This window comes from Heterodontus francisci, chromosome 49 (assembly GCF_036365525.1).
Source record: "Heterodontus francisci isolate sHetFra1 chromosome 49, sHetFra1.hap1, whole genome shotgun sequence".
NCBI classification, from domain to species: Eukaryota; Metazoa; Chordata; class Chondrichthyes; order Heterodontiformes; family Heterodontidae; genus Heterodontus; species Heterodontus francisci.
In genome coordinates, this window is record NC_090419.1 from 9,424,121 (window position 1) to 9,446,662 (window position 22,542).

Here is a 22,542-nt window from a genome sequence, read left to right on the forward strand (position 1 = left end):
AAGGCACTAGGTAAATGTCATTTGTTGATAGTGCAAATTGGGGAATTTAGGAAGTCTCTTGTCAGGATTTTCTGGCCAACTTGAGTGTGGAGCAGGCTTGCGGGTTCAGTCGGTTCCCATACATTGACAATAATTATTCCTTTCTCCCTCCCTGTAGACAATGGCATCACCACAGTTTCAGCCTCTGATCTCGCTGGTCTCCCTAATCTCCAGTGGCTGGACCTGAGCAGGAACAGGATTGGAGACGAACGTTTGGATCGTGATGCCTTCCGGGTGAGTGCCCTTGACCTTGTCAACTTTATCGCCGTTCTATTTGACCCCTGAACCAAGCGTCCGACCCCCACATCCATCGCCAAGAGCACCTCCTTCCGCCTTCCCAAACATCACCCCTCTCCCCCGCCTGCCTCAGCCCCTACCTCCTTTCTCTCCGGCCCGCATTACCCAAGGCTTTCCCGGTTGTCCTCTCACCTGCCTTCCTCAGCAACCAACAGTTCATCCAAAAACACTGCTGCCCTGATTTCTATCTGGCTCCAATTCCTGCTCACCCATTGGCGCAGTCTGCACTGACCACCATTGGCTCTCAATGTGGCAACGCCACAAATTTAAAATTCGCAACCTCGTCTTCATACCCCTACGTGGGGTTCTTACTCCCTCCCTATCTCTGTAACCTCCTCCAGCCCCTACACCCCTCCCTATCTCTGTAACCTGCTCCAGTCCCTACAACCCTCCTTATCTCTGTAACCTCCTCCAGCCCCTACACCCCTCCCTATCTCTGTAACCTGCTCCAGCCCCTACACCCCTCCCTATCTCTGTAACCTCCTCCAGCCCCTACAACCCTCCCTATCTCTGTAAACTCCTCCAGCCCCTACACCCCTCCCTATCTCTGTAACCTCCTCCGGCCACTACAACCCTCCCTATCTCTGTAACCTGCTCCAGCCCCTACAACCCACCCTATCTCTGTAACCTGCTCCAGCCCCTACAACCCTCCCTATCTCTGTAACCTGCTCCAGCCCCTACAACCCTCCCTATCTCTGTAACCTCCTCCAGCCCCTACAACCCTCCCTATCTCTGTAACCTCCTCCAGCCCCTACAACCCTCCCTATCTCTGTAACCTCCTCCAGCCCCTAGAACTCTCCCTATCTCTGTAACCTCCAGCCCCTACAACCCTCCCTATCTCTGTAACCTCCTCCAGCCCCTACAACCCCCCCCATCTCTGTAACCTCCTCCAGTCCCTACAACCCTCCCTATCTCTGTATCCTCCTCCAGCCCCTACAACCCTCCCTATCTCTGTAACCTCCTCCAGCCCCTACACCCCTCCCTATCTCTGTAACCTGCTCCAGCCCCTACAACCCTCCCTATCTCTGTAACCTCCTCCAGCCCCTACAACCCTCCCTATCTCTGTAACCTCCTCCAGCCCCTACACCCCTCCCTATCTCTGTAGCCTCCTCCAGCCCCTACACCCCTCCCTATCTCTGTAACCTCCTCCAGCCCCTACAGCCCTCCCTATCTCTGTAACCTGCTCCAGCCCCTACAACCCTCCCTATCTCTGTAACCTCCTCCAGCCCCTACACCCCTCCCTAGCTCTGTAAATTGCTCCAGCCCCTACAACCCTCCCTATCTCTGTAACCTCCTCCAGCCCCTACAACCCCCCCCATCTCTGTAACCTCCTCCAGTCCCTACAACCCTCCCTATCTCTGTATCCTCCTCCAGCCCCTACAACCCTCCCTATCTCTGTAACCTCCTCCAGCCCCTAGACCCCTCCCTATCTCTGTAACCTGCTCCAGCCCCTACAACCCTCCCTATCTCTGTAACCTCCTCCAGCCCCTACAACTCTCCCTATCTCTGTAACCTCCTCCAGCCCCTACAACTCTCCCTATCTCTGTAACCTCCAGCCCCTACAACCCTCCCTATCTCTGTAACCTCCTCCAGCCCCTACAACCCCCCCAACTCTGGAACCTCCTCCAGCCCCTACACCCCTCCCTATCTCTGTAACCTGCTCCAGCCCCGACAACCCTCCCTATCTCTGTAACCTCCTCCAGCCCCTACAACCCTCCCTATCTCTGTAACCTCCAGCCCCTACAACCCTCCCTATCTCTGTAAACTGCTCCAGCCCCGACAACCCTCCCTATCTCTGTAACCTCCTCCAGCCCCGACAACCCTCCCTATCTCTGTAACCTCCTCCAGCCCCTACAACCCTCCCTATCTCTGTAACCTCCTCCAGCCCCTACAACCTTCCCTATCTCTGTAACCTCCTCCAGCCCCTACAACCCTCCCTATCTCTGTAACCTCCTCCAGCCCCGACAACCCTCCCTATCTCTGTAACCTCCTCCAGCCCCTACAACCCTCCCTATCTCTGTAACCTCCTCCAGCCCCTACAACCCTCCCTATCTCTGTAACCTCCTCCAGCCCCTACAACCTTCCCTATCTCTGTAACCTCCTCCAGCCCCTACAACCCTCAGAGATCTCTGCCCTCCTCCAATTCCGGCCTCTTGACCATCCCCCGATTCCCATCGCTCCACCATTGGCGGCCGTGCCTTCAGCTGCCTGGGGCCCTAAGCTCTGGAATTCCCTCCTTGAACCTCTCCACCTCTCTCTCTCCTTCTTAAAACCGACCTCTTTGACCGAGCTTTTGGTCGCCCGTCCCTAATATCTCCTGATGTGGATTGTGGTTAAATTTTGTTTGATTTACGCTCCTGTGAAACAGCTTTGAGATGTTTTATTGCGTGAAAAGCAAGTTGTTTTTGTTGAATACAGGAGCAATGGCAACATCTCTCCCGGCCACACACCTGCTCTCCACGTCACAGACAGAAAATGTGTCTTTTCACCAAAATCGCAGGTTCTGGGTTCGAGCCCCATAATCCGGGCCTGACACACCCCTGGTACCAGTACTGGGGGAGAACCGCACTGTCGGAGGGTCAGTACTGGGGGAGCCCCGCACTGTCGGAGGGTCAGTACTGAGGGAGCTCCGCACTGTCGGAGGGTCAGTACTGGGGGAGCACCGCACTGTCGGAGGGTCAGTACTGGGGGAGCTCCGCACTGTCGGAGGGTCAGTACTGAGGGAGTGCCGCACTGTCGGAGGGTCAGTACTGAGGGAGCGCCGCGCTCCGTCGGAGGGTCAGTACTGAGGGAGCGCCGCACTGTCGGAGGGTCAGTACTGAGGGAGCGCCGCACTGTCGGAGGGTCAGTACTGAGGGAGTGCCGCACTGTGAGAGGGTCAGTACTGAGTGAGCGCCGCACTGTGGGAGGGTCAGTACTGAGGGAGCACCGCACTGTCGGAGGGTCAGTACTGAGGGAGCGCCGCACTGTCGGAGGGTCAGTACTGAGGGAGCGCCGCACTGTGGGAGGGTCAGTACTGAGGGAGAGCCGCACTGTCGGAGGGTCAGTACTGAGGGAGCGCCGCACTGTCGGAGGGTCAGTACTGAGGGAGAGCCGCACTGTCAGAGGGTCAGTACTGAGGGAGCGCCGCACTGTCGGAGGGTCAGTACTGAGGGAGCGCCGCACTGTCGGAGGGTCAGTACTGAGGGAGCACCGCACTGTCGGAGGGTCAGTACTGAGGGAGTGCCACTCTGTCGGAGGGTCAGTACTGAGGGAGTGCCGCTCTGTCGGAGGGTCAGTACTGAGGGAGCTCCGCACTGTCGGAGGGTCAGTACTGAGGGAGAGCCGCACTGTCGGAGGGTCAGTACTGAGGGAGCACCGCACTGTCGGAGGGTCAGTACTGAGGGAGTGCCGCTCTGTCGGAGGGTCAGTACTGAGGGAGCTCCGCACTGTCGGAGGGTCAGTACTGAGGGAGAGCCGCACTGTCGGAGGGTCAGTACTGAGGGAGCACCGCACTGTCGGAGGGTCAGTACTGAGGGAGCACCGCACTGTCGGAGGGTCAGTACTGAGGGAGCGCCACACTGTCGGAGGGTCAGTACTGAGGGAGCACCGCACTGTCGGAGGGTCAGTACTGAGGGAGCGCCGCACTGTCGGAGGGTCAGTACTGAGGGAGCACCGCACTGTGGGAGGGTCAGTAATGAGGGAGCACCGCACTGTGGGAGGGTCAGTACTGAGGGAGCACCGCACTGTCGGAGGGTCAGTACTGAGGGAGCGCCACACTGTCGGAGGGTCAGTACTGAGGGAGCACCGCACTGTGGGAGGGTCAGTACTGAGGGAGCGCCGCACTGTGGGAGGGTCAGTACTGAGGGAGCGCCGCACTGTGGGAGGGTCAGTACTGAGGGAGCGCAGCACTGTTGGAGGGTCAGTACTGAGGGAGCACCGCACTGTGGGAGGGTCAGTACTGAGGGAGCACCGCACTGTGGGAGGGTCAGTACTGAGGGAGCGCCGCACTGTGGGAGGGTCAGTACTGAGGGAGTGCCGTCTGCCCTTTCAGGTGAATGTAAAAGATCCCGTGGCCACTATTGGAAGAAGAGCAGGGAGGGGCCCTCTCCTTGGTGTCCTGGGGTCAATATTTATCTCTCAATCAATGCCTCTAAAATAAAAACAGTTGATGGGGGCACTTATTATTGCAGTTTGTGGGATCTTACTGTGCACAAACTGGTTGCTGCATTTCCTCCGTGATAAAAGTGACCAACTTTCCAAAAAGAAAATGTAATTAATTGGTTGTGAAGCACTTCATGACCTCCTGAAGTCATAAGAGGCTTTCTTGAAATGGAGGGCTTCCTTGTACTTGAGGGGTTGCCACGGCAACAGGGGAGTATAAATGTCAAACAGAGGGGGTTAACCAGTCTGAATGGGCAGACGGGCTCTCAATTCAACCTCTCATCCAAAGCTTTACCCTCCGACGCTGCAGCACTCCCTCGGTACTGCAGCGGGGAGTGGAGGCCTAGATCGCAGGCCTGTGCCCACGGCCTCGGACTGAGAGCTGGAGGGACGGAGAACAAGGGCAAGGGAGCCAAGGCTGACGGAGAGCTAGACTTCCTGTTCCCTGTAAGTTCAATATTAAATTGTTGCCACCCCTGGCCTTTTGTCAGTGTAAGAGTTCTCGTATGGTTCTTGCTGTGCTAATTGCATCCATTATTCAACTATTTCCTTTCAGTATTCCGGTCAGAATTGACTCGGAGGGAGATTAGCTTCCCCACCTGGAGCCAATTGGTTCTGGATGGTTTCCACTTAATTTAGCGGCTGGGTCAAGGCAGCTGAGTTCAGGCACTGTTCGGAGAGTGCAACATAACATTCTTAACTCAAAGCAGCCCCGTGAAACCACCTGTACCGTGCCAGCAGTAACCCTTTGCCTGCTGAGTACCCCGAATGAATGACGCACTTGTCAAATTGAGAGATCCTGGTGCTGGGGAATAGAACCCTTCTTGTTCCAGTTGGTAGCACTCCCAGAACAGGTACAGCACGGGGGTTAGATACAGAGTAAAGCTCCCTCTACACTGTCCCCCATCAAACACTCCCCAGGACAGGTACAGTACGGGGGTTAGATACAGAGTAAAGCTCCCTCTACACTGTCCCATCAAACACTCTCAGGACAGGTACAGCACGGGGGTTAGATACAGAGTAAAGCTCCCTCTACACTGTCCCATCAAACACTCTCAGGACAGGTACAGCACGGGGGTTAGATACAGAGTAAAGCTCCCTCTACACTGTCCCCATCAAACACTCCCCAGGACAGGTACAGCACGGGGGTTAGATACAGAGTAAAGCTCCCTCTACACTGTCCCCATCAAACACTCCCCAGGACAGGTACAGCACGGGGGTTAGATACAGAGTAAAGCTCCCTCTACACTGTCCCCATCAAACACTCCCAGGACAGGTACAGCACGGGGGTTAGATACAGAGTAAAGCTCCCTCTACACTGTCCCCATCAAACACTCCCAGGACAGAGACAGCAATAGCAACAACGTGCATTTATATTGCACTTTTAACATCCCAAGATGCTTCACAGGAGTGTAAATCAGACAGAATTTCACCCCGAGCCACATCAGGAGATATCAGGGACGGGCGACCAAACACTTGGTCAAAGAGGCCGGTTTTAAGGAGGAGAGAGAGAGACGGAGAGGTTTAGGGAGGGAATCCCAGAGCTTCGGGCCCCAGGCAGCTGAAGGCACGGCCGCCAATGGTGGAGCGATGGGAATCGGGGGATGGTCAAGAGGGCAGAGATCTCGGAGGGTTGTAGGGACTGGAGGAGGTTACAGAGATAGGGAGGGTTGTAGGGGCTGGAGGAGGTTACAGAGATAGGGAGGGTTGTCGGGGCTGGAGGAGGTTACAGAGATAGGGGGGGTTGTAGGGGCTGGAGGTGGTTACAGAGATAGGGAGGGTTGTCGGGGCTGGAGGAGGTTACAGAGATAGGGAGGGTTGTCGGGGCTGGAGGAGGTTACAGAGATAGGGAGGGTTGTCGGGGCTGGAGGAGGTTACAGAGATGGGGAGGGTTGTCGGGGCTGGAGGAGGTTACAGAGATAGGGAGGGTTGTCGGGGCTATTGGAGGTTACAGAGATAGGGAGGGTTGTCGGGGCTATTGGAGGTTACAGAGATAGGGAGGGTTGTAGGGACTGGAGGAGGTTACTGTGATAGGGAGGTTTGTAGGGACTGGAGGAGGTTACAAAGATAGGGAGTGTTGTAGCGGCTGGAGGAGGTTACAGAGATAGAGAGGGTTGTAGGGGCTGGAGGAGGTTAGAGATAGGGAGGGTTGTAGGGGCTGGAGGAGGTTACAGTGATAGGGAGGTTTGTAGGGACTGGAGGAGGTTACAAAGATAGGGAGTGTTGTAGCGGCTGGAGGAGGTTACAGAGATAGAGAGGGTTGTAGGGGCTGGAGGAGGTTACTGTGATAGGGAGGTTTGTAGGGACTGGAGGAGGTTACAAAGATAGGGAGTGTTGTAGCGGCTGGAGGAGGTTACAGAGATAGAGAGGGTTGTAGGGGCTGGAGGAGGTTAGAGATAGGGAGGTTTGTAGGGACTGGAGGAGGTTACAAAGATAGGGAGTGTTGTAGCGGCTGGAGGAGGTTACAGAGATAGAGAGGGTTGTAGGGGCTGGAGGAGGTTACAGTGATAGGGAGGTTTGTAGGGGCTGGAGGAGGTTATAGAGATAGGGAGAGTTGTAGGGGCTGGAGGAGGTTACAGAGATAGGGAGGGTTGTAGGGGCTGGAGGAGGTTACAGAGATAGGGAGGGTTGTAGGGGCTGGAGGAGGTTACAGTGATAGGGAGGTTTGTAGGGACTGGAGGAGGTTACAAAGATAGGGAGTGTTGTAGCGGCTGGAGGAGGTTACAGAGATAGAGAGGGTTGTAGGGGCTGGAGGAGGTTACAGTGATAGGGAGGTTTGTAGGGGCTGGAGGAGGATACAGTGATAGGGAGGTTTGTAGGTGCTGGAGGAGGTTGCAGAGATAGAGAGGGTTGTAGGGGCTGGAGGAGTTTACAGAGATAGGGAGGGTTGTAGGGGCTGGAGGAGGTTACAGTGATAGGGAGGTTTGTAGGTGCTGGAGGAGGTTGCAGAGATAGAGAGGGTTGTAGGGGCTGGAGGAGTTTACAGAGATAGGGAGGTTTGTAGGGGCTGGAGGAGGTTACAGAGATAGAGAGGGTTTTAGGGGCTGGAGGAGGTTACAGAGATAGGGAGGGTTGTAGGGGCTGAAGGAGGTTACAGTGATAGGGAGGTTTGTAGGGGCTGGAGGAGGTTGCAGAGATAGAGAGGGTTGTAGGGGCTGGAGGAGGTTACAGAGATAGAGAGGGTTGTAGGTGCTGGAGGAGCTTACAGAGATAGGGAGGGTTGTAGGGGCTGGAGGAGGTTACAGTGATAGGGAGGTTTGTAGGGGCTGGAGGAGGTTACAGAGATAGAGAGGGTTGTAGGGGCGGGAGGAGGTTACAGAGATAGAGAGTGTTGTAGGGGCTGGAGGAGGTTACAGAGATAGGGAGGGTTGTAGGGGCTGGAGGAGGTTACAGAGATAGAGAGGGTTGTAGGGGCTGGAGGAGCTTACAGAGATAGGGAGGGTTGTAGGGGCTGGAGGAGATTACAGTGATAGGGAGGTTTGTAGGTTTTGGAGGAGGTTACAGAGATAGGGAGGGTTGTCGGGGCTGGAGGAGGTTACAGAGATAGAGAGGGTTGTAGGTGCTGGAGGAGTTTACAGAGATCGGGAGGGTTGTAGGGGCTGGTGGAGGTTGCAGAGATAGAGAGGGTTGTAGGGGCTGGAGGAGGTTACAGAGATAGAGAGGGTTGTAGGTGCTGGAGGAGTTTACAGAGATAGGGAGGGTTGTCGTGGCTGGAGGAGGTTACAGTGATAGGGAGGTTTGTAGGGGCTGAAGGAGGTTGCAGACATAAGGAGGGGGTGAGGGGCTGGAGGAGGTTACAGAGATAGGGAGGGGGTGAGGGCCATGAAGGGATTTGAACATGAGGATGTGAATTACAAATGGAGGTGTTGTTAGACTGGGAGCCAGTGTAGGGGGTGAAGAGTAAACGGGACTCGGTATGAGTTTGGACAGTGGAGGTGATCAGCATCGGAGCTAGGCTGTGGAGGACCATCTTCCAGTGCCAAGGTGAGTCGCCTGGACATGGCACCAAGACATTAAATGGGGGAAACAAGGGAAGCCCATTTTTAGACTTCTGATCTTTTCAAAAATTTCTCCATTTCACATCGGATTCCTGATCCGGTCTTTTCCTCACCTTGTTCCCCCACGGAGGCGGTCACGTTCCTCCTCCCTCTGGTACCTTAGCTATTCCACCATTGTTCTACCACAGCCAAAGCCAATTTGCCTATCCCAAGGATAGCAGTATCACACACTGCTTCCCCCCAACTCGACACCCCGCGCTCCCCCATTTGTTTCTTTCAGTCGTGGCAGTGGGATCTTTTGAACCCATCTGATAGGACAAGACGGGGGCCTCAGGATTAACTTCTCACCCCAAAACACGGCACCTCCGACAGTGCAACGCTCCCTCAGTTCTGACCCTCCGGCAGTGCGACGCTCCCTCGGTACTGACCCTCTGACAGTGCGGCACTCCCTCAGTACTGACCCTCCGACACTGCGGCGCTCCCTCAGTACTGACCCTCCGACTGTGCGACGCTCCCTCGGTACTGACCCTCAGACAGTGCGGCACTCCCTCAGTACTGACCCTCCGACAGTGCGACGCTCCCTCGGTACTGACCCTCCGACAGTGCGGCGCTCCCTCAGTACTGACCCTCCGACAGTGCGACGCTCCCTCGGTACTGACCCTCCGACAGTGCGGCGCTCCCTCAGTACTGACCCTCCGACAGTGCGGCGCTCCCTCGGTACTGACCCTCCGACAGAGCGACGCTCCCTCGGTACTGACCCTCCGACAGTGCGGCGCTCCCTCAGTACTGACCCTCCGACAGTGCGACGCTCCCTCAGTACTGACCCTCCGACAGTGCGGCGCTCCCTCAGTACTGACCCTCTGGCAGTGCGACACTCCCTCGGTACTGACCCTCCGACAGTGCGGCGCTCCCTCAGTACTGACCCTCCGACAGTGCGGCTCTCCCTCAGTACTGACCCTCCGACAGTGCAGTGCTCCCTCAGTACTGACCCTCTAACAGTGTGACGCTCCCTCGGTACTGACCTCCGACAGTGCGGCGCCCCCTCGGTACTGAACCTCCGACAGTGCGCGCTCCCTCAGTACTGACCCTCCGACAGTGCGGCGCTCCCTCAGTACTGACCCTCCGACAGTGCGGCTCTCCCTCAGTACTGACCCTCCGATAGTGAGGCTCTCCCTCAGTACTGACCCTCCGACAGTGCGGTGCTCCCTCAGTACTGACCCTCTAACAGTGTGACGCTCCCTCGGTACTGACCCTCCGACAGTGCGGCGCCCCCTCGGTACTGACCCTCCGACAGTGCGGTGCTCCCTCAGTACTGACCCTCTAACAGTGTGACGCTCCCTCGGTACTGACCCTCCGACAGTGCGGCGCTCCCTCAGTACAGACCCTCCGACAGTGCGGCGCTCCCTCAGTACTGACCCTCCGACAGTGCGGCGCTCCCTCAGTACTGACCCTCCGACAGTGCGGCGCTCCCTCAGTACTGACCCTCCGACAGTGCGACGCTCCCTCAGTACTGACCCTCTGACAGTGCAGTGCTCCCTCAGTACTGACCCTCCGACAGTGAGGCTCTCTCTCAGTACTGACCCTCCGACAGCGCGGCGCTCACTCAGTACTGACCCTCCGACAGTGCGGCGCTCCCTCAGTACTGACCCTCCGACAGTGAGGCGCTCCCTCAGTACTGACCCTCCGACAGTGCGGTGCTCCCTCAGTACTGACCCTCCGACAGTGCGGCGCTCCCTCAGTACTGACCCTCCGACAGTGCTGTGCTCCCTCAGTACTGACTCTCCGACAGTGCGGCGCTCCCTCAGTACTGACCCTCCGACAGTGCGGGTCTCCCTCAGTACTGACCCTCCGACAGTGCGGCGCTCCCTCAGTACTGACCCTCCGACAGTGCGGGTCTCCCTCAGTACTGACCCTCCGACAGTGCGGCGCTCCCTCAGTACTGACCCTCCGACAGTGCAGCGCTCCCTCGGTACTGAACCTCCGACAGTGCAGCGCTCCCTCGGTACTGACCCTCCGAGAGTGCAGCGCTCCCTCGGTACTGACCCTCCGACAGTGCAGCGCTCCCTCAGTACTGACCCTCCAACAGTGCGGCGCTCCCTCGGTACTGACCCTCCGAGAGTGCAGCGCTCCCTCGGTACTGACCCTCCAACAGTGCAGCGCTCCCTCAGTACTGACCCTCCAACAGTGCGGCGCTCCCTCGGTACTGACCCTCCGACAGTGCGGCGCTCCCTCAGTACTGACCCTCCGACTGTGCAGCGCTCCCTCAGTACTGACCCTCCGACAGCGCGGCGCTCCCTCAGTACTGACCCTCCGAGAGTGCAGCGCTCCCTCAGTACTGACCCTCCGACAGCGCGGCGCTCCCTCAGTACTGACCCTCCGAGAGTGCAGCGCTCCCTCAGTACTGACCCTCCGACAGCGCGGCGCTCCCTCAGTACTGACCCTCCGAGAGTGCAGCGCTCCCTCGGTACTGACCCTCCGACAGTGCAGCGCTCCCTCAGTACTGACCCTCCGAAAGTGCGGCGCTCCCTCAGTACTGACCCTCCGACAGTGCGGCACTCCCTCAGCACTGACCCTCCGTCAGTGCGGCACTCCCTCAGTACTGACCCTCCGACAGTGCGGCGCTCCCTCATTACTGACCCTCCGATAGTGCGGCGCTCCCTCAGTAGTGACCCTCCGACAGTGCGGCGCTCCCTCAGTACTGACCCTCCGACAGTGCAGCGCTCCCTCAGTACTGACCCTCCGACAGTGCAGCGCTCCCTCAGTACTGACCCTCCGAAAGTGCGGCGCTCCCTCAGTACTGACCCTCCGACAGCGCAGCGCTCCCTCGGTACTGACCCTCCGACAGTGCAGCGCTCCCTCAGTACTGACCCTCCGACAGTGCAGCGCTCCCTCAGTACAGACCCTCTGACAGCGCGGCGCTCCCTCAGTACCGATGGTGGGAGTGTCGGGCCTGGATTATGGGGCTGCAGTCTCTGGAATGGGAGGCCCGAGTGTGGCTGACCGAGCTGCAGCGAGCAGGTGGCCCTTTAAGTTTTGTGAAGCTTCGCCTGGGAATGAGACATTACTGCGAGGCCTGGCAGCCAGAGGAAGGCAGGCCCATGAGGTTATCTCACGCTGGCTGGTCCCGCGAAAAGCTCGAGTCAGGACCAAGCTGCAAAGCTTTCAGACGCTGCCAGGGCAAACAGTACAAGCTCAGCTATGCCTTGGCTTCACTCACTGAGGCAACATGGAGATCCCTGGGGCTTTGAATGGCAGAGGCCCTCGATTTCAGGCTTCGCAGCTGCAAGCTATTAAGAGGGGGGGTTGGCGGGAGGTAGTTGCAAGAACATTAACTGATCGACTCTTTAAGTGGAGCTAGATTTGATGAATGAGGCCTCGGTCTGGCTTGAGCTGCTGGACCATATCTTTTACATTCACTTTGAAGATTAAATCTAAACACGTTATGTGAGGAGGCTTGTGTGTCCAAGCACATTGTGGGGTGGGGGGTAGAAAAAACAAGTCGCATGGTGACCAGTGGGCAGGTCACTTCATATTTACAGCACAGACAAGGACATTCGGCCCGTTTTTACTGTGTCAGCCCTTTCAAAGAGCTACGCACTGAGTCCCAGTTTCCCACCCTTGCTCCCCAGCTCTATCCCAGTCGTCCTGCAATTATTTCTCCTTCCAGTATTTCTCCAATTCTCCCTTTGAAAGTTGCGTTCAGGCAGCGCGTTCCAGATTTTCAAAGCTTTGACCCCACGACTGACATTCGAGCTGCTTCATCCAGTTACAGGGGCTGGAGGAGGTTACAGAGATAGGGAGGGTTGTAGGGGCTGGAGGAGGTTACAGAGATAGGGAGGGTTGTAGGGGCTGGAGGAGGTTACAGAGATAGGGAGGGTTGTAGGGGCTGGAGGAGGTTACAGAGATAGGGAGGGTAGTAGGGGCTGGAGGAGGTTACAGAGATAGGGAGGGTTGTAGGGGCTGGAGGAGGTTACAGAGATAGGGAGGGTTGTCGGGGCTGGAGGAGGTTACAGAGATAGGGAGGGTTGTAGGGGCTGGAGGAGGTTACAGAGATAGGGAGGGTTGTAGGGGCTGGAGGAGGTTACAGAGATAGGGAGGGTTGTAGGGGCTGGAGGAGGTTCCAGAGCTAGGGAGGGTTGTCGGGGCTGGAGGAGGTTCCAGAGATAGGGAGGGTTGTAGGGGCTGGAGGAGATTACAGAGATAGGGAGGGTTGTCGGGGCTGGAGGAGGTTACAGAGATAGGGAGGGTTGTCGGGGCTGGAGGAGGTTACAGAGATAGGGAGGGTTGTAGGGGCTGGAGGAGGTTACAGAGATAGGGAGGGTTGTAGGGGCTGGAGGAGGTAACAGAGTTAGGGAGGGTTGTCGGGGCTGGAGGAGGTTACAGAGATAGGGAGGGTTGTAGGGGCTGGAGGAGGTTACAGAGATAGGGTGGGTTGTAGGGGCTGGAGGAGGTTCCAGAGCTAGGGAGGGTTGTCGGGGCTGGAGGAGGTTCCAGAGATAGGGAGGGTTGTAGGGGCTGGAGGAGATTACAGAGATAGGGAGGGTTGTCGGGGCTGGAGGAGGTTACAGAGATAGGGAGGGTTGTCGGGGCTGGAGGAGGTTACAGAGATAGGGAGGGTTGTCGGGGCTGGAGGAGGTTACAGAGATAGGGAGGGTTATCGGGGCTGGAGGAGGGTACAGGGATAGGTAGGGTTGTAGGGGCTGGAGGAGGGTACAGAGATAGGGAGGGTTGTCGGGGCTGGAGGAGGGTACAGAGATAGGTAGGGTTGTCGTGGCTGGAGGAGGTTACAGAGATAGGGAGGGTTGTCGGGGCTGGAGGAGGTTACAGAGATAGGTAGGGTTGTAGTGGCTGGAGGAGGTTACAGAGATAGGGAGGGTTGTCGGGGCTGGAGGAGGTTACAGAGATAGGGAGGGTTGTCGGGGCTGGAGGAGGTTACAGAGATAGGGAGGGCTATCGGGGCTGGAGGAGGGTACAGAGATAGGTAGGGTTGTAGTGGCTGGAGGAGGTTACAGAGATAGGGAGGGTTGTTGGGGCTGGAGGAGGTTACAGAGATAGAGAGGGTTGTCGGGGCTGGAGGAGGTTACAGAGATAGGGAGGGTTGTTGGGGCTAGAGGAGGTTACAGAGATAGGGAGGGTTGTTGGGGCTAGAGGAGGTTACAGAGATAGGGAGGGGTTTGGACATGAGGATGAGCATTTTTAAGATTTAGCGGACGAGCCTTGATGGTTCGAATGGCTGACCTCGGCCCTCTGTGTTTCTGCTGACCTTTGACTCGGCGTGGTCTCAGTGCGATCCTGACACCGCTGACAGAACTGGCACCACATCCACCCGTGAGGTGAACTGACGGCCAGTCCCCTTTCTCTCTGCTCCAGAACCTCACCAGACTCAGGAGACTCAATCTGGATGGAAACAGGATCAGCCAAGTCCCTCGGCTGCCCCCGTCCCTCGAGGAGCTGAAGGTGAATGATAACCGTCTGGAGGTGCTGGACCGGAGCAGTTTCCGAGGTGAGAGCTGCTGTTTGCGCGCGTGTGTGAATGTGAGTTTGAGCGTCCGGGTCACCTGACACAACCCCAGGCCCCAAGGATTCTGAACTGGGCTCTTGTAAAGTCGGTAACACTGGCCGTTCCTCGTCACCTGACAGGATTGTTGTTTCCTGGATTTGTTGGCTGCAGCGATAGCCAGAGAGATCCTGGAGTTTCCGGAACACTCCAAGAGAGTTGGCAACTGTCAAATGTGTTGCCAACTGAAGTCCAATTAGGCCTCCCCTCCGTGTGAACGCACACGCACTCTCACTCATGCTCACAAAGACATCCGCACACACGCACACTTTTATACTGTGATGCACTTTCTCCCTCACACACACACTCTCTTTCTCTATGAAATTAATGAGGCTGAAGAAAACAGAGAATTGCAGACCTGTTAGTCTTACATCAGTCATTGGGAAAATGGTAGAATCTATTCTAAAGGATGTGGTAAATGGACACTTGGATAATAATGATCTGATTGGGCAGAGTCAACATGGATTTATGAATGGGAAATCATGTTTGACAAACCTGTTGGAGTTTTTTGAGGATGTTACTAACAGAATTGATAAAGGGAGTCGGTAGATGTGGTATACTTGGTTTTTCAAAAGGCTTTTGATAAAGTCCCCCACAGGAGGTTGGTTCGCAAAATTAAAGCACATGGGATAGGAGGTAATATAGTGGTGTGGATTCAGGATTGGTTAACAGGCAGAGAACAGAGGGTAGGAATAAACAGGCCATTCCTGCGTTGGCAGGCTGTGACTGGTGGGGTACGGCAGGGATCAGTACTTGGGCCCCAGCTGTTCACAATATATATCAATGACTTGGATGTGGGGACCAATTCTGATATTTCCAAGTTCGCAGCTGACACAAAATTAGGTGGGAATGTATGTTGTGAGGAAGATGCAAAGCGGCTTCAAGGGGATTTGGACAGACTTAGTGAGTGGGCAAGAATGTGGCAGATGGAATATAATGTGGAACAATGTGAGGTTATCCACTTTGGTAGGAGGAACAGATGTGCAGAGTATTTCTTAAATGGTAAGAGATTAGAAAGTGTCGATGTACAAAGGGACCTGGGTGTCCTCGTCAATAAGTCACTGAAAATTAACATGCAGATGCAGCAAGCAATTAGGAAGGCTAATGGTATGTTCGTCTTTATCACAAGAGGATTTGAGTACAGGAGTAGTGAAGTCTTGCTTCAATTGTATAGAACCTTGGTTAGACTGCACCCAGAGTACTGTGTGCAGTTTTGGTCCCCTTACCATAGGAAGGATATAATTGCCATCGAGGGAGTGCAACGAAGGTTCACCAGACTTGTTCCCGGGATGGCGGGACTGTCCTAGGAAGAGAGATTGGGAAAACTGGGCCTGTATTCTCTAGAGTTTTGAAGAATGAGAGGTGATCTCATTAAAACCTACAAAATACTTAAAGGGATAGACAGGGTGGATGAAGCTGAGATGTTTCCCCTGGTCGGGGAGTCTAGAACCAGGGGACACAATTTCAAACTAAGGGGGAAGCCACTTAGGACAGAGATGAGGAGAAATATCTTTACTCAGAAGGTTGTGAATCTTTGGAATTCTCTACCCCAGAGGTTTGTGGAAGCATGTTAGGAAAACAGTCCGAACTTCTCCAATCTATCTGCATAACTGAAATTCCCCATCCCTGGAACCATTCTCGTGAATCTTTTCTGGACTCTCTCCAATGCCCTCACATCTTTCCGAACGTGCGACACCCAGATCTGGACACAGTACACCAACTGAGGCCGAACTAGTGTCTGATACAAGTTCAACATAACTTCCTTGCTCTTGTACTCTATGCCCCTGTTAATAAAGCCCAGGATACTGAATGCTTTATTCACCGCTCTCTCAACCTGTCCTGCCACCTTCAATGATTTATGCACATATACACCCAGGACCCTCTGCTCTGCAACCCATTTAGAATTGTACCCTTTATACACACAGACATACTCGTGCATGCTCCCTCTCTCTGTCTCACACAGACTCCCTATCTTACACACACAATCTCGCTCTCTTTCTCACACACTCTCTCTTTAACACATACTCTCAAACACACACATTCTCTCTCTCCCTCACACACACATGTGGTCTAGGAGCTGCTACCAGGTGAAGGAACATTTCTGTGACTGCCCACAAACATCTCTCGCCTCGCTCCCCAAAATAACTTGTACTTTTGTGAATTTCTGTCCAGACAGAGATGGCTTGAGCCAATGGAAAACGCCCAGCTGATTGTGGGAAAGGAATAGAGAGCCTCCTATTTCTCCAGCACCTGACATTATCTCAGGATGTCACTAAGTGATTCATGCTTAATGAAGTTTGTTTTTCAATTGTGCTTGTAATGTGGGAAACGGGAAAGCTAATTTCTGCACAGCAAGAACCCATAAACAACAATATTAGAATGATCAGAACCTTTTTTTTAATGATGTTGGTTGAGGGATAAATATTGGGTGCGGGACACCAGGGAGAACTCTGCCCCTCCCCCCCCTCCCGCCCCCAACCCCACCGCCATCGCCAACCCCATTCCTCTTGCAAGAGTGGCCGTGGGATCCTTTACATGCACCTTAGAGGGCAGAGGAAGGGCTCGGGGTCTCAGGTTTAATGTCTCAACCGAAAGAACGGTGCTCCCTCAGTCCTGACCCTCCCACAGTGCGGCTCTCCCTCAGTACTGACCCTCCCACAGTGCGGCACTCCCTCAGTCCTGACCCTCCCACAGTGCGGCTCTCCCTCAGTACTGACCCTCCGACAGTGCGGCTCTCCCTCAGTACTGACCCTCCGACGGTGCGGCACTCCCTCAGTACTGACCCTCCGACAGTGCGGCGCTCCCTCAGTACTGACCCTCCGACAGTGCGGCTCTCCCTCAGTACTGACCCTCCGACAGTGCGTCGCTCCCTCAGTACTGACCCTCCGACAGTGCGGCGCTCCCTCAGTACTGACCCTCCGACAGTGCGGCTCTCCCTCAGTACTGACCCTCCGACGGTGCGGCGCTCCCTCAGTACTGACCCTCCGACAGTGCGGCGCTCCATCAGTACTGACCCTCCGACAGTGCGGCGCTCCCTCAGTCCTGACCCTCCGACAGTGCGGCGCTCCCTCAGTACTGACCCTCCGACAGTGCGGTGCTCCCTCAGTACTGACCCTCCGACAGTGCGGCGCTCCCTCAGTACTGACCCTCCGACGGTGCGGCGCTCCCTCAGTACTGACCCTCCGACAGTGCGGCACTCCCTCAGTACTGACCCTCCGACAGTGCGGCGCTCCCTCAGTACTGACCCTCCGACGGTGCGGCGCGCCCACAGTCCTGACCCTCCGACAGTGCGGCGCTCCCTCAGTACTGACCCTCCGACAGTGCGGCGCTCCCTCAGTCCTGACCCTCCGACAGTGCGGCGCTCCCTCAGTACTGACCCTCCGACAGTGCGGCGCTCCCTCAGTCCTGACCCTCCGACAGTGCGGCACTCCCTCAGTACTGACCCTCCGACGGTGCGGCGCTCCCTCAGTACTGACCCTCCGACAGTGCGGCTCTCCCTCAGTACTGACCCTCCGACGGTGCGGCGCTCCCTCAGTACTGACCCTCCGACAGTGCGGCGCTCCCTCAGTACTGACCCTCCGACAGTGCGGCGCTCCCTCAGTACTGACCCTCCGACAGTGCGGCGCTCCCTCAGTCCTGACCCTCCGACAGTGTGGCGCTCCATCAGCACTGACCCCCCCCTGACTGTGCGGCGCTCCCTCAGGACTCAGACCCAGTGAGACATGACACCTCAGTGCACAGCTATCCAGAATTTGAATCTCTCTGCCCAACTCCATGATTACCTCTGATGCTCGGGGTGGTATTGTGTGCGATGGGTTTCAGTTTACGTGAAGGAATGCCTGTTGCACCACATCTGTAACTCGTGGGAGTGTGAGGAGTCTCTCATTAGCTTTCTATAATTTAGAGCATGTACACTGTGTTTTAAATACAGTGTGGGCTAAACTTGAAGCCACACATGGAGTCCTCGCCACAGTTGTTTCTAAGTCTCATACACCATGGCACTATTATCGAAAGCCATCCACAAAGTCTTTCCAACATAAGATAATCGGGGAAAGGAACCAGAGGGGGGGAGAGGAGGAGAATGTTTTTTGACGCAGTGAGTTGTTGTGATCTGGAACGCGCTGCCTGAAAGGGCGGTGGAAGCAGATTCAATAGTAACTTTCTAAAGGGGAATTGGAGAAATACTGGAAGGGGAAAAATTTACAGGGATGTGGGGAGAGGGAGGGAGATGTGGGAGTGAATTGATGATCTACTTTCACGGGTAATTTATGCTGCTATGGAGCTTTGGGAAACTGTGTCCCACCTCTCAGGTGGATGTAAAAGATCCCATGGACACTTTTGGAAGAGGAGCGGGGTTGGGGAGTTCTCCCTGAGGTCCTGGGGCCCAATATCTATCCCTCAACCAACACCAGGCAAAAAACCTGGGATCTGGTCATTATATTGCTGTTTGTAGGATCTCGCCATGTCCCCTACGTTGCAAGAGTGACGAGACTTCAGCTGGAAGTAATTCATTGTCTGTGATGCGCTTTGGGACATCCTGAGGTGGTGAAAGGAGCTGGAGAGAGATGCAAGATTTCCCATTGACTCTCTTCCTGCTCTCTCGAGCACTCTTATTTGCTGCAGGGCTGCACAGGCTCCTGACCCTTGAACTGGAAGGGAACGGGCTGAACGATGGGAACGTTAACCCCAACGCTTTCCGTCCGCTGAGGAAGCTGATCTACCTGCGTCTTGGCCGCAACAGGTTCCGAGCGATGCCCTCAGGTCTTCCTCCCTCCTTGCGGGTGAGTCTTTCTTCATTGATACGTGTAAAGTTCTGAGAGGGGTTTGACAGGGTAGATACTGAGAGGCTGTTTCCCCCCGCACTCCCCGGCTGGAGAGTCTGGAACACGGGGGTCACAGTCTCAGGATAAAGGGTCGGTCATTTCGGACTGAGATGGGGAGATATTTCTTCACTCGGAGGGTTGTGAATCTTTGGAATTCTCTCCCCCCCCCCCCCAGAGAGATGTGGATGCTCCTTCGTTGAGTAAATTCCAGACTGAGATCGATGGATGTTCGGGCACTGGGGGAATGGGGGAATGGAGGGATGGGGCGGGAAGGTGGAAGTTGAAGTCGAAGATCATATTGAACGGGTGAGCAGGCCCCGAGGGGCCGAATGGCCGCTTCCTGCTCCTGTTTCTCATGTATGTTCCCAGGGAGTGGCGGAGATAAGGGGGCATGGGTAAAGACTTTTCACCGGTCTTCTATTGTCTGATAGCTTTGCAAGAAAGGACCGGTGGTGCAGTTGGGCTAAACGCTGGCCAGTGGACCTAGCTATTCCTTGAGGCACTGGGGAACGCCGGGAATGGATTATGGGGCTCTCGTCTCTAGACTAGGGTTGTCCAACATCTGGCCCGCCATAGGTTTCCATCCGGCCCACGGATGTATTTCAGAGATGAGCAATTTCCCATTGTCGGTTTCTTTCAGATCAGCCTTTCTAAAAAAAAAATTGCGCTGTCAGTTTCACAGCTGACATTGGGAACAGCAGCTTCCCAACTTTTTCGGGGTTGTATGGCAGGTTCCGACCAGTTATGAAAAGCCCGTTGGTCATGAGTGGGGAGGAGTATTGAGAGGCGGGAGGGGTGGGGAGGGGTATTGAGAGGCGGGAGGGGTGGGGAGGAGTATTGAGAGGCGGGAGGGGTGGGGAGGGGTATTGAGAGGCGGGAGGGGTGGGGAGGGGTATTGAGAGGCGGGAGGGGTGGGGAGGGGTATTGAGAGGCGGGAGGGGTGGGGAGGGGTATTGAGAGGCGGGAGGGGTGGGGAGGAGTATTGAGAGGCCGGAGGGGTGGGGAGGAGTATTGAGAGGCCGGAGGGGTGGGGAGGAGTATTGAGAGGCGGGAGGGGTGGGGAGGAGTATTGAGAGGCGGGAGGGGTGGGGAGGGGTATTGAGAGGCGGGAGGGGTGGGGAGGAGTATTGAGAGGCGGGAGGAGTATTGAGAGGCGGGAGGGGTGGGGAGGGGTATTGAGCGGTGGTGAGGTGCAGGGAGTCTCTAATTGCCTGTCAAACAGATAAAACTTTCACTTCTGCTCAGGTTGGACTGGATGAGCACACAAAAGCGACTTGTCCGATCCCTTTTTAAACGAGAGTTTAGAAGAAAGCTTTAATCTCTCACTCTGGGCTTCCATCCAAATCTTGATATTGTTGAACGAGGCCTCAGGTTTCAGGGAAATCAGTGACAGCAAATGCCCATTTCTTCCCCTGACTGTGTCATTACAATCTGGAATAAAATGCAGCCTAATTTAGCAAAGCCTGAATATATGCTTCGCTTCTCAGAAAGAAGGCGTTTGATGCAGTGTCACACAACAGACTTGTGAGCAAACTTGTAGCTCATGGAATAAAAAGGGACAGTAGCAACATGGATACGGAATTGGCTGAGTGACAGGAAATAGAGAGTTGTGGTTAATGGATGTTTTTCAGGCTGGAGGAAGGTTTGTAGTGGAGTTCCCCAGGGATCAGTGTTGGGACCCTTGCTTTTCCTGATATATATTAATGACCTAGACCTCGGTGTACAGTGCACAATTTCAAAGTTTGCAGATGATACAAAACTTGGAAGCATTGTGAACTGTGAGGAGGATAGTGTAGAACTTCAAAAGGACATAGACAAGTTGGTGGAATGGACAGACAGGTGACAGATGATGTTTGATGCAGAGAAATGTGAAGTGATTCATTTTGGTAGGAAGAACATGGAGAGACAATAGAGAATAAAGGGTACAATTCTAAAGAGGGTGCAGGAGTAGAGGGACCTGGGTGTATATGTGCATAAATCATTGAAGGTGGCAGGACAGGTTGAGAGAGCGGTTAATAAAACATACAGTGTCCTGGGCTTTATTAATAGGGACAGAGAGTACAAGAACAAGGAAGTTATGTTGAACTTGTATAAGACACTAGTTCGGCCTCAGCTGGAGTATTGCGTCCAGTTCTGGGTGTTGCATTTAAGGAAAGACGTGAGGGCATTGGAGAGAGTGCAGAAAAGATTCACGAGAGTGGTTCCAGGGATGAGGAATTTCAGTTATGAAGATAGATTGGAGAAGTTAGGACTGTTTTCCTTGAAGAAGAGAAGGCTGAGAGGTGATTTGATAGAGGTATTCAAAATCATGAGGGGTCTGGACAGAGTAGATGGAGAGAAACTGTTCCCACTCATGAAAGGATTGAGAACGAGAGGTCACAGATTTAAAGTATTTGGTAAAAGAAGCAAAAGTGACACGAGGAAAAACTTTTTCACACAGCGAGTGGTTAAGGTCTGGAATGCGCTGCCAGAGAGTGTGGTGGAGGCAGATTCAATCGAGGCATTTAAAAGGGAATTAGACAGTTATATGAAAAGGAAGAATGTGCAGGGTTACGGGGAGAAGGCAGGGGAATGACACTGAGGGAATTGCTCTTTCGGAGAACCAGTACAGACGCAATGGGCCGAATGGCCTCCTTCTGCACTGTAACAGTTATGTGATTCTGTATCCTGGCCTAATACGAAATAGCAGCCTACACCTGAACCCTAACTCAACTGAGTTGTCAACCGTGTCTCAGAAGGTTGTGGGTTCAAGCCCCCACTCGAGAGACTCGAGCCCCATAATCCAGGCACGACACCCCCAGTGCCAGTACCGAGGGAGGGCCGCACTGTCGGAGGGTCAGTACTGAGGGAGTGCCGCACTGTCGGAGGGTCAGTACTGAGGGAGTGTTGGAGGGTTGGTACTGAGGGAGCGCCACACTGTCGGAGGGTCAGTACTGAGGGAGTGCCGCACTGTCGGAGGGTCAGTACTGAGGGAGCGCCGCACTGTCGGAGTGTCAGTACTGAGGGAGCGCCGCACTGTCGGAGGGTCAGTACTGAGGGAGTGCCGCACTGTCGGAGAGTCAGTACTGAGGGAGCGCCGCACTGTCGGAGGGTCAGTACTGAGGGAGTGCCGCACTGTCGGAGGGTCAGTACTGAGGGAGTGTCGGAGGGTTGGTACTGAGGGAGCGCCGCACTGTCGGAGGGTCAGTACTGAGGGAGTGCCGCACTGTCGGAGAGTCAGTACTGAGGGAGCGCCGCACTGTCGGAGGGTCAGTACTGAGGGAATGCCGCACTGTCGGAGGGTCAGTACTGAGGGAGTGTCGGAGGGTTGGTACTGAGGGAGCGCCGCACTGTCGGAGGGTCAGTAATGAGGGAGTGCCGCACTGTCGGAGGGTCAGTACTGAGGCAGAACTGCACTGTCGGAGGGTCAGTACTGAGGGAGTGCCGCAGTGTCAGAGGTGCCGTCGTTCAGGATGAGAGGTTAAACCCAATACCCCCCGTCTGCCCTCTCAGGTGGACATAAAAGCTCCCACTGCCAATATTGGGAGAAGAGCAGGTGCAGTGGGGCAGGGGGAGTTCTCCCCGGTGTCCCTCAACCAACATCACTAAACACAGATGACCTGATCGTTTATGACCCCTGCTGTTCATGTGTTCTTGCTGTGCACAAATTGGTTGCCACATTTCCTGCAACAAACGTTGACCACAC

General features: G+C 55.2%; 1 protein-coding gene across 1 annotated transcript in view; it reads left to right on the forward strand.

Moving 5' to 3' along the window:
• Positions 1-22,542, forward strand: part of LOC137358236 (extracellular matrix protein 2-like) — a 63,777-nt gene that overhangs the window by 18,834 nt on the left and 22,401 nt on the right. Inside the window, exons 4-6 of the mRNA XM_068024126.1 lie at positions 158-273; positions 13,848-13,980; positions 18,658-18,815. Coding sequence (XP_067880227.1) covers positions 158-273; positions 13,848-13,980; positions 18,658-18,815 — 407 coding nt within the window. The remainder of the gene's footprint in view (positions 1-157; positions 274-13,847; positions 13,981-18,657; positions 18,816-22,542) is intronic.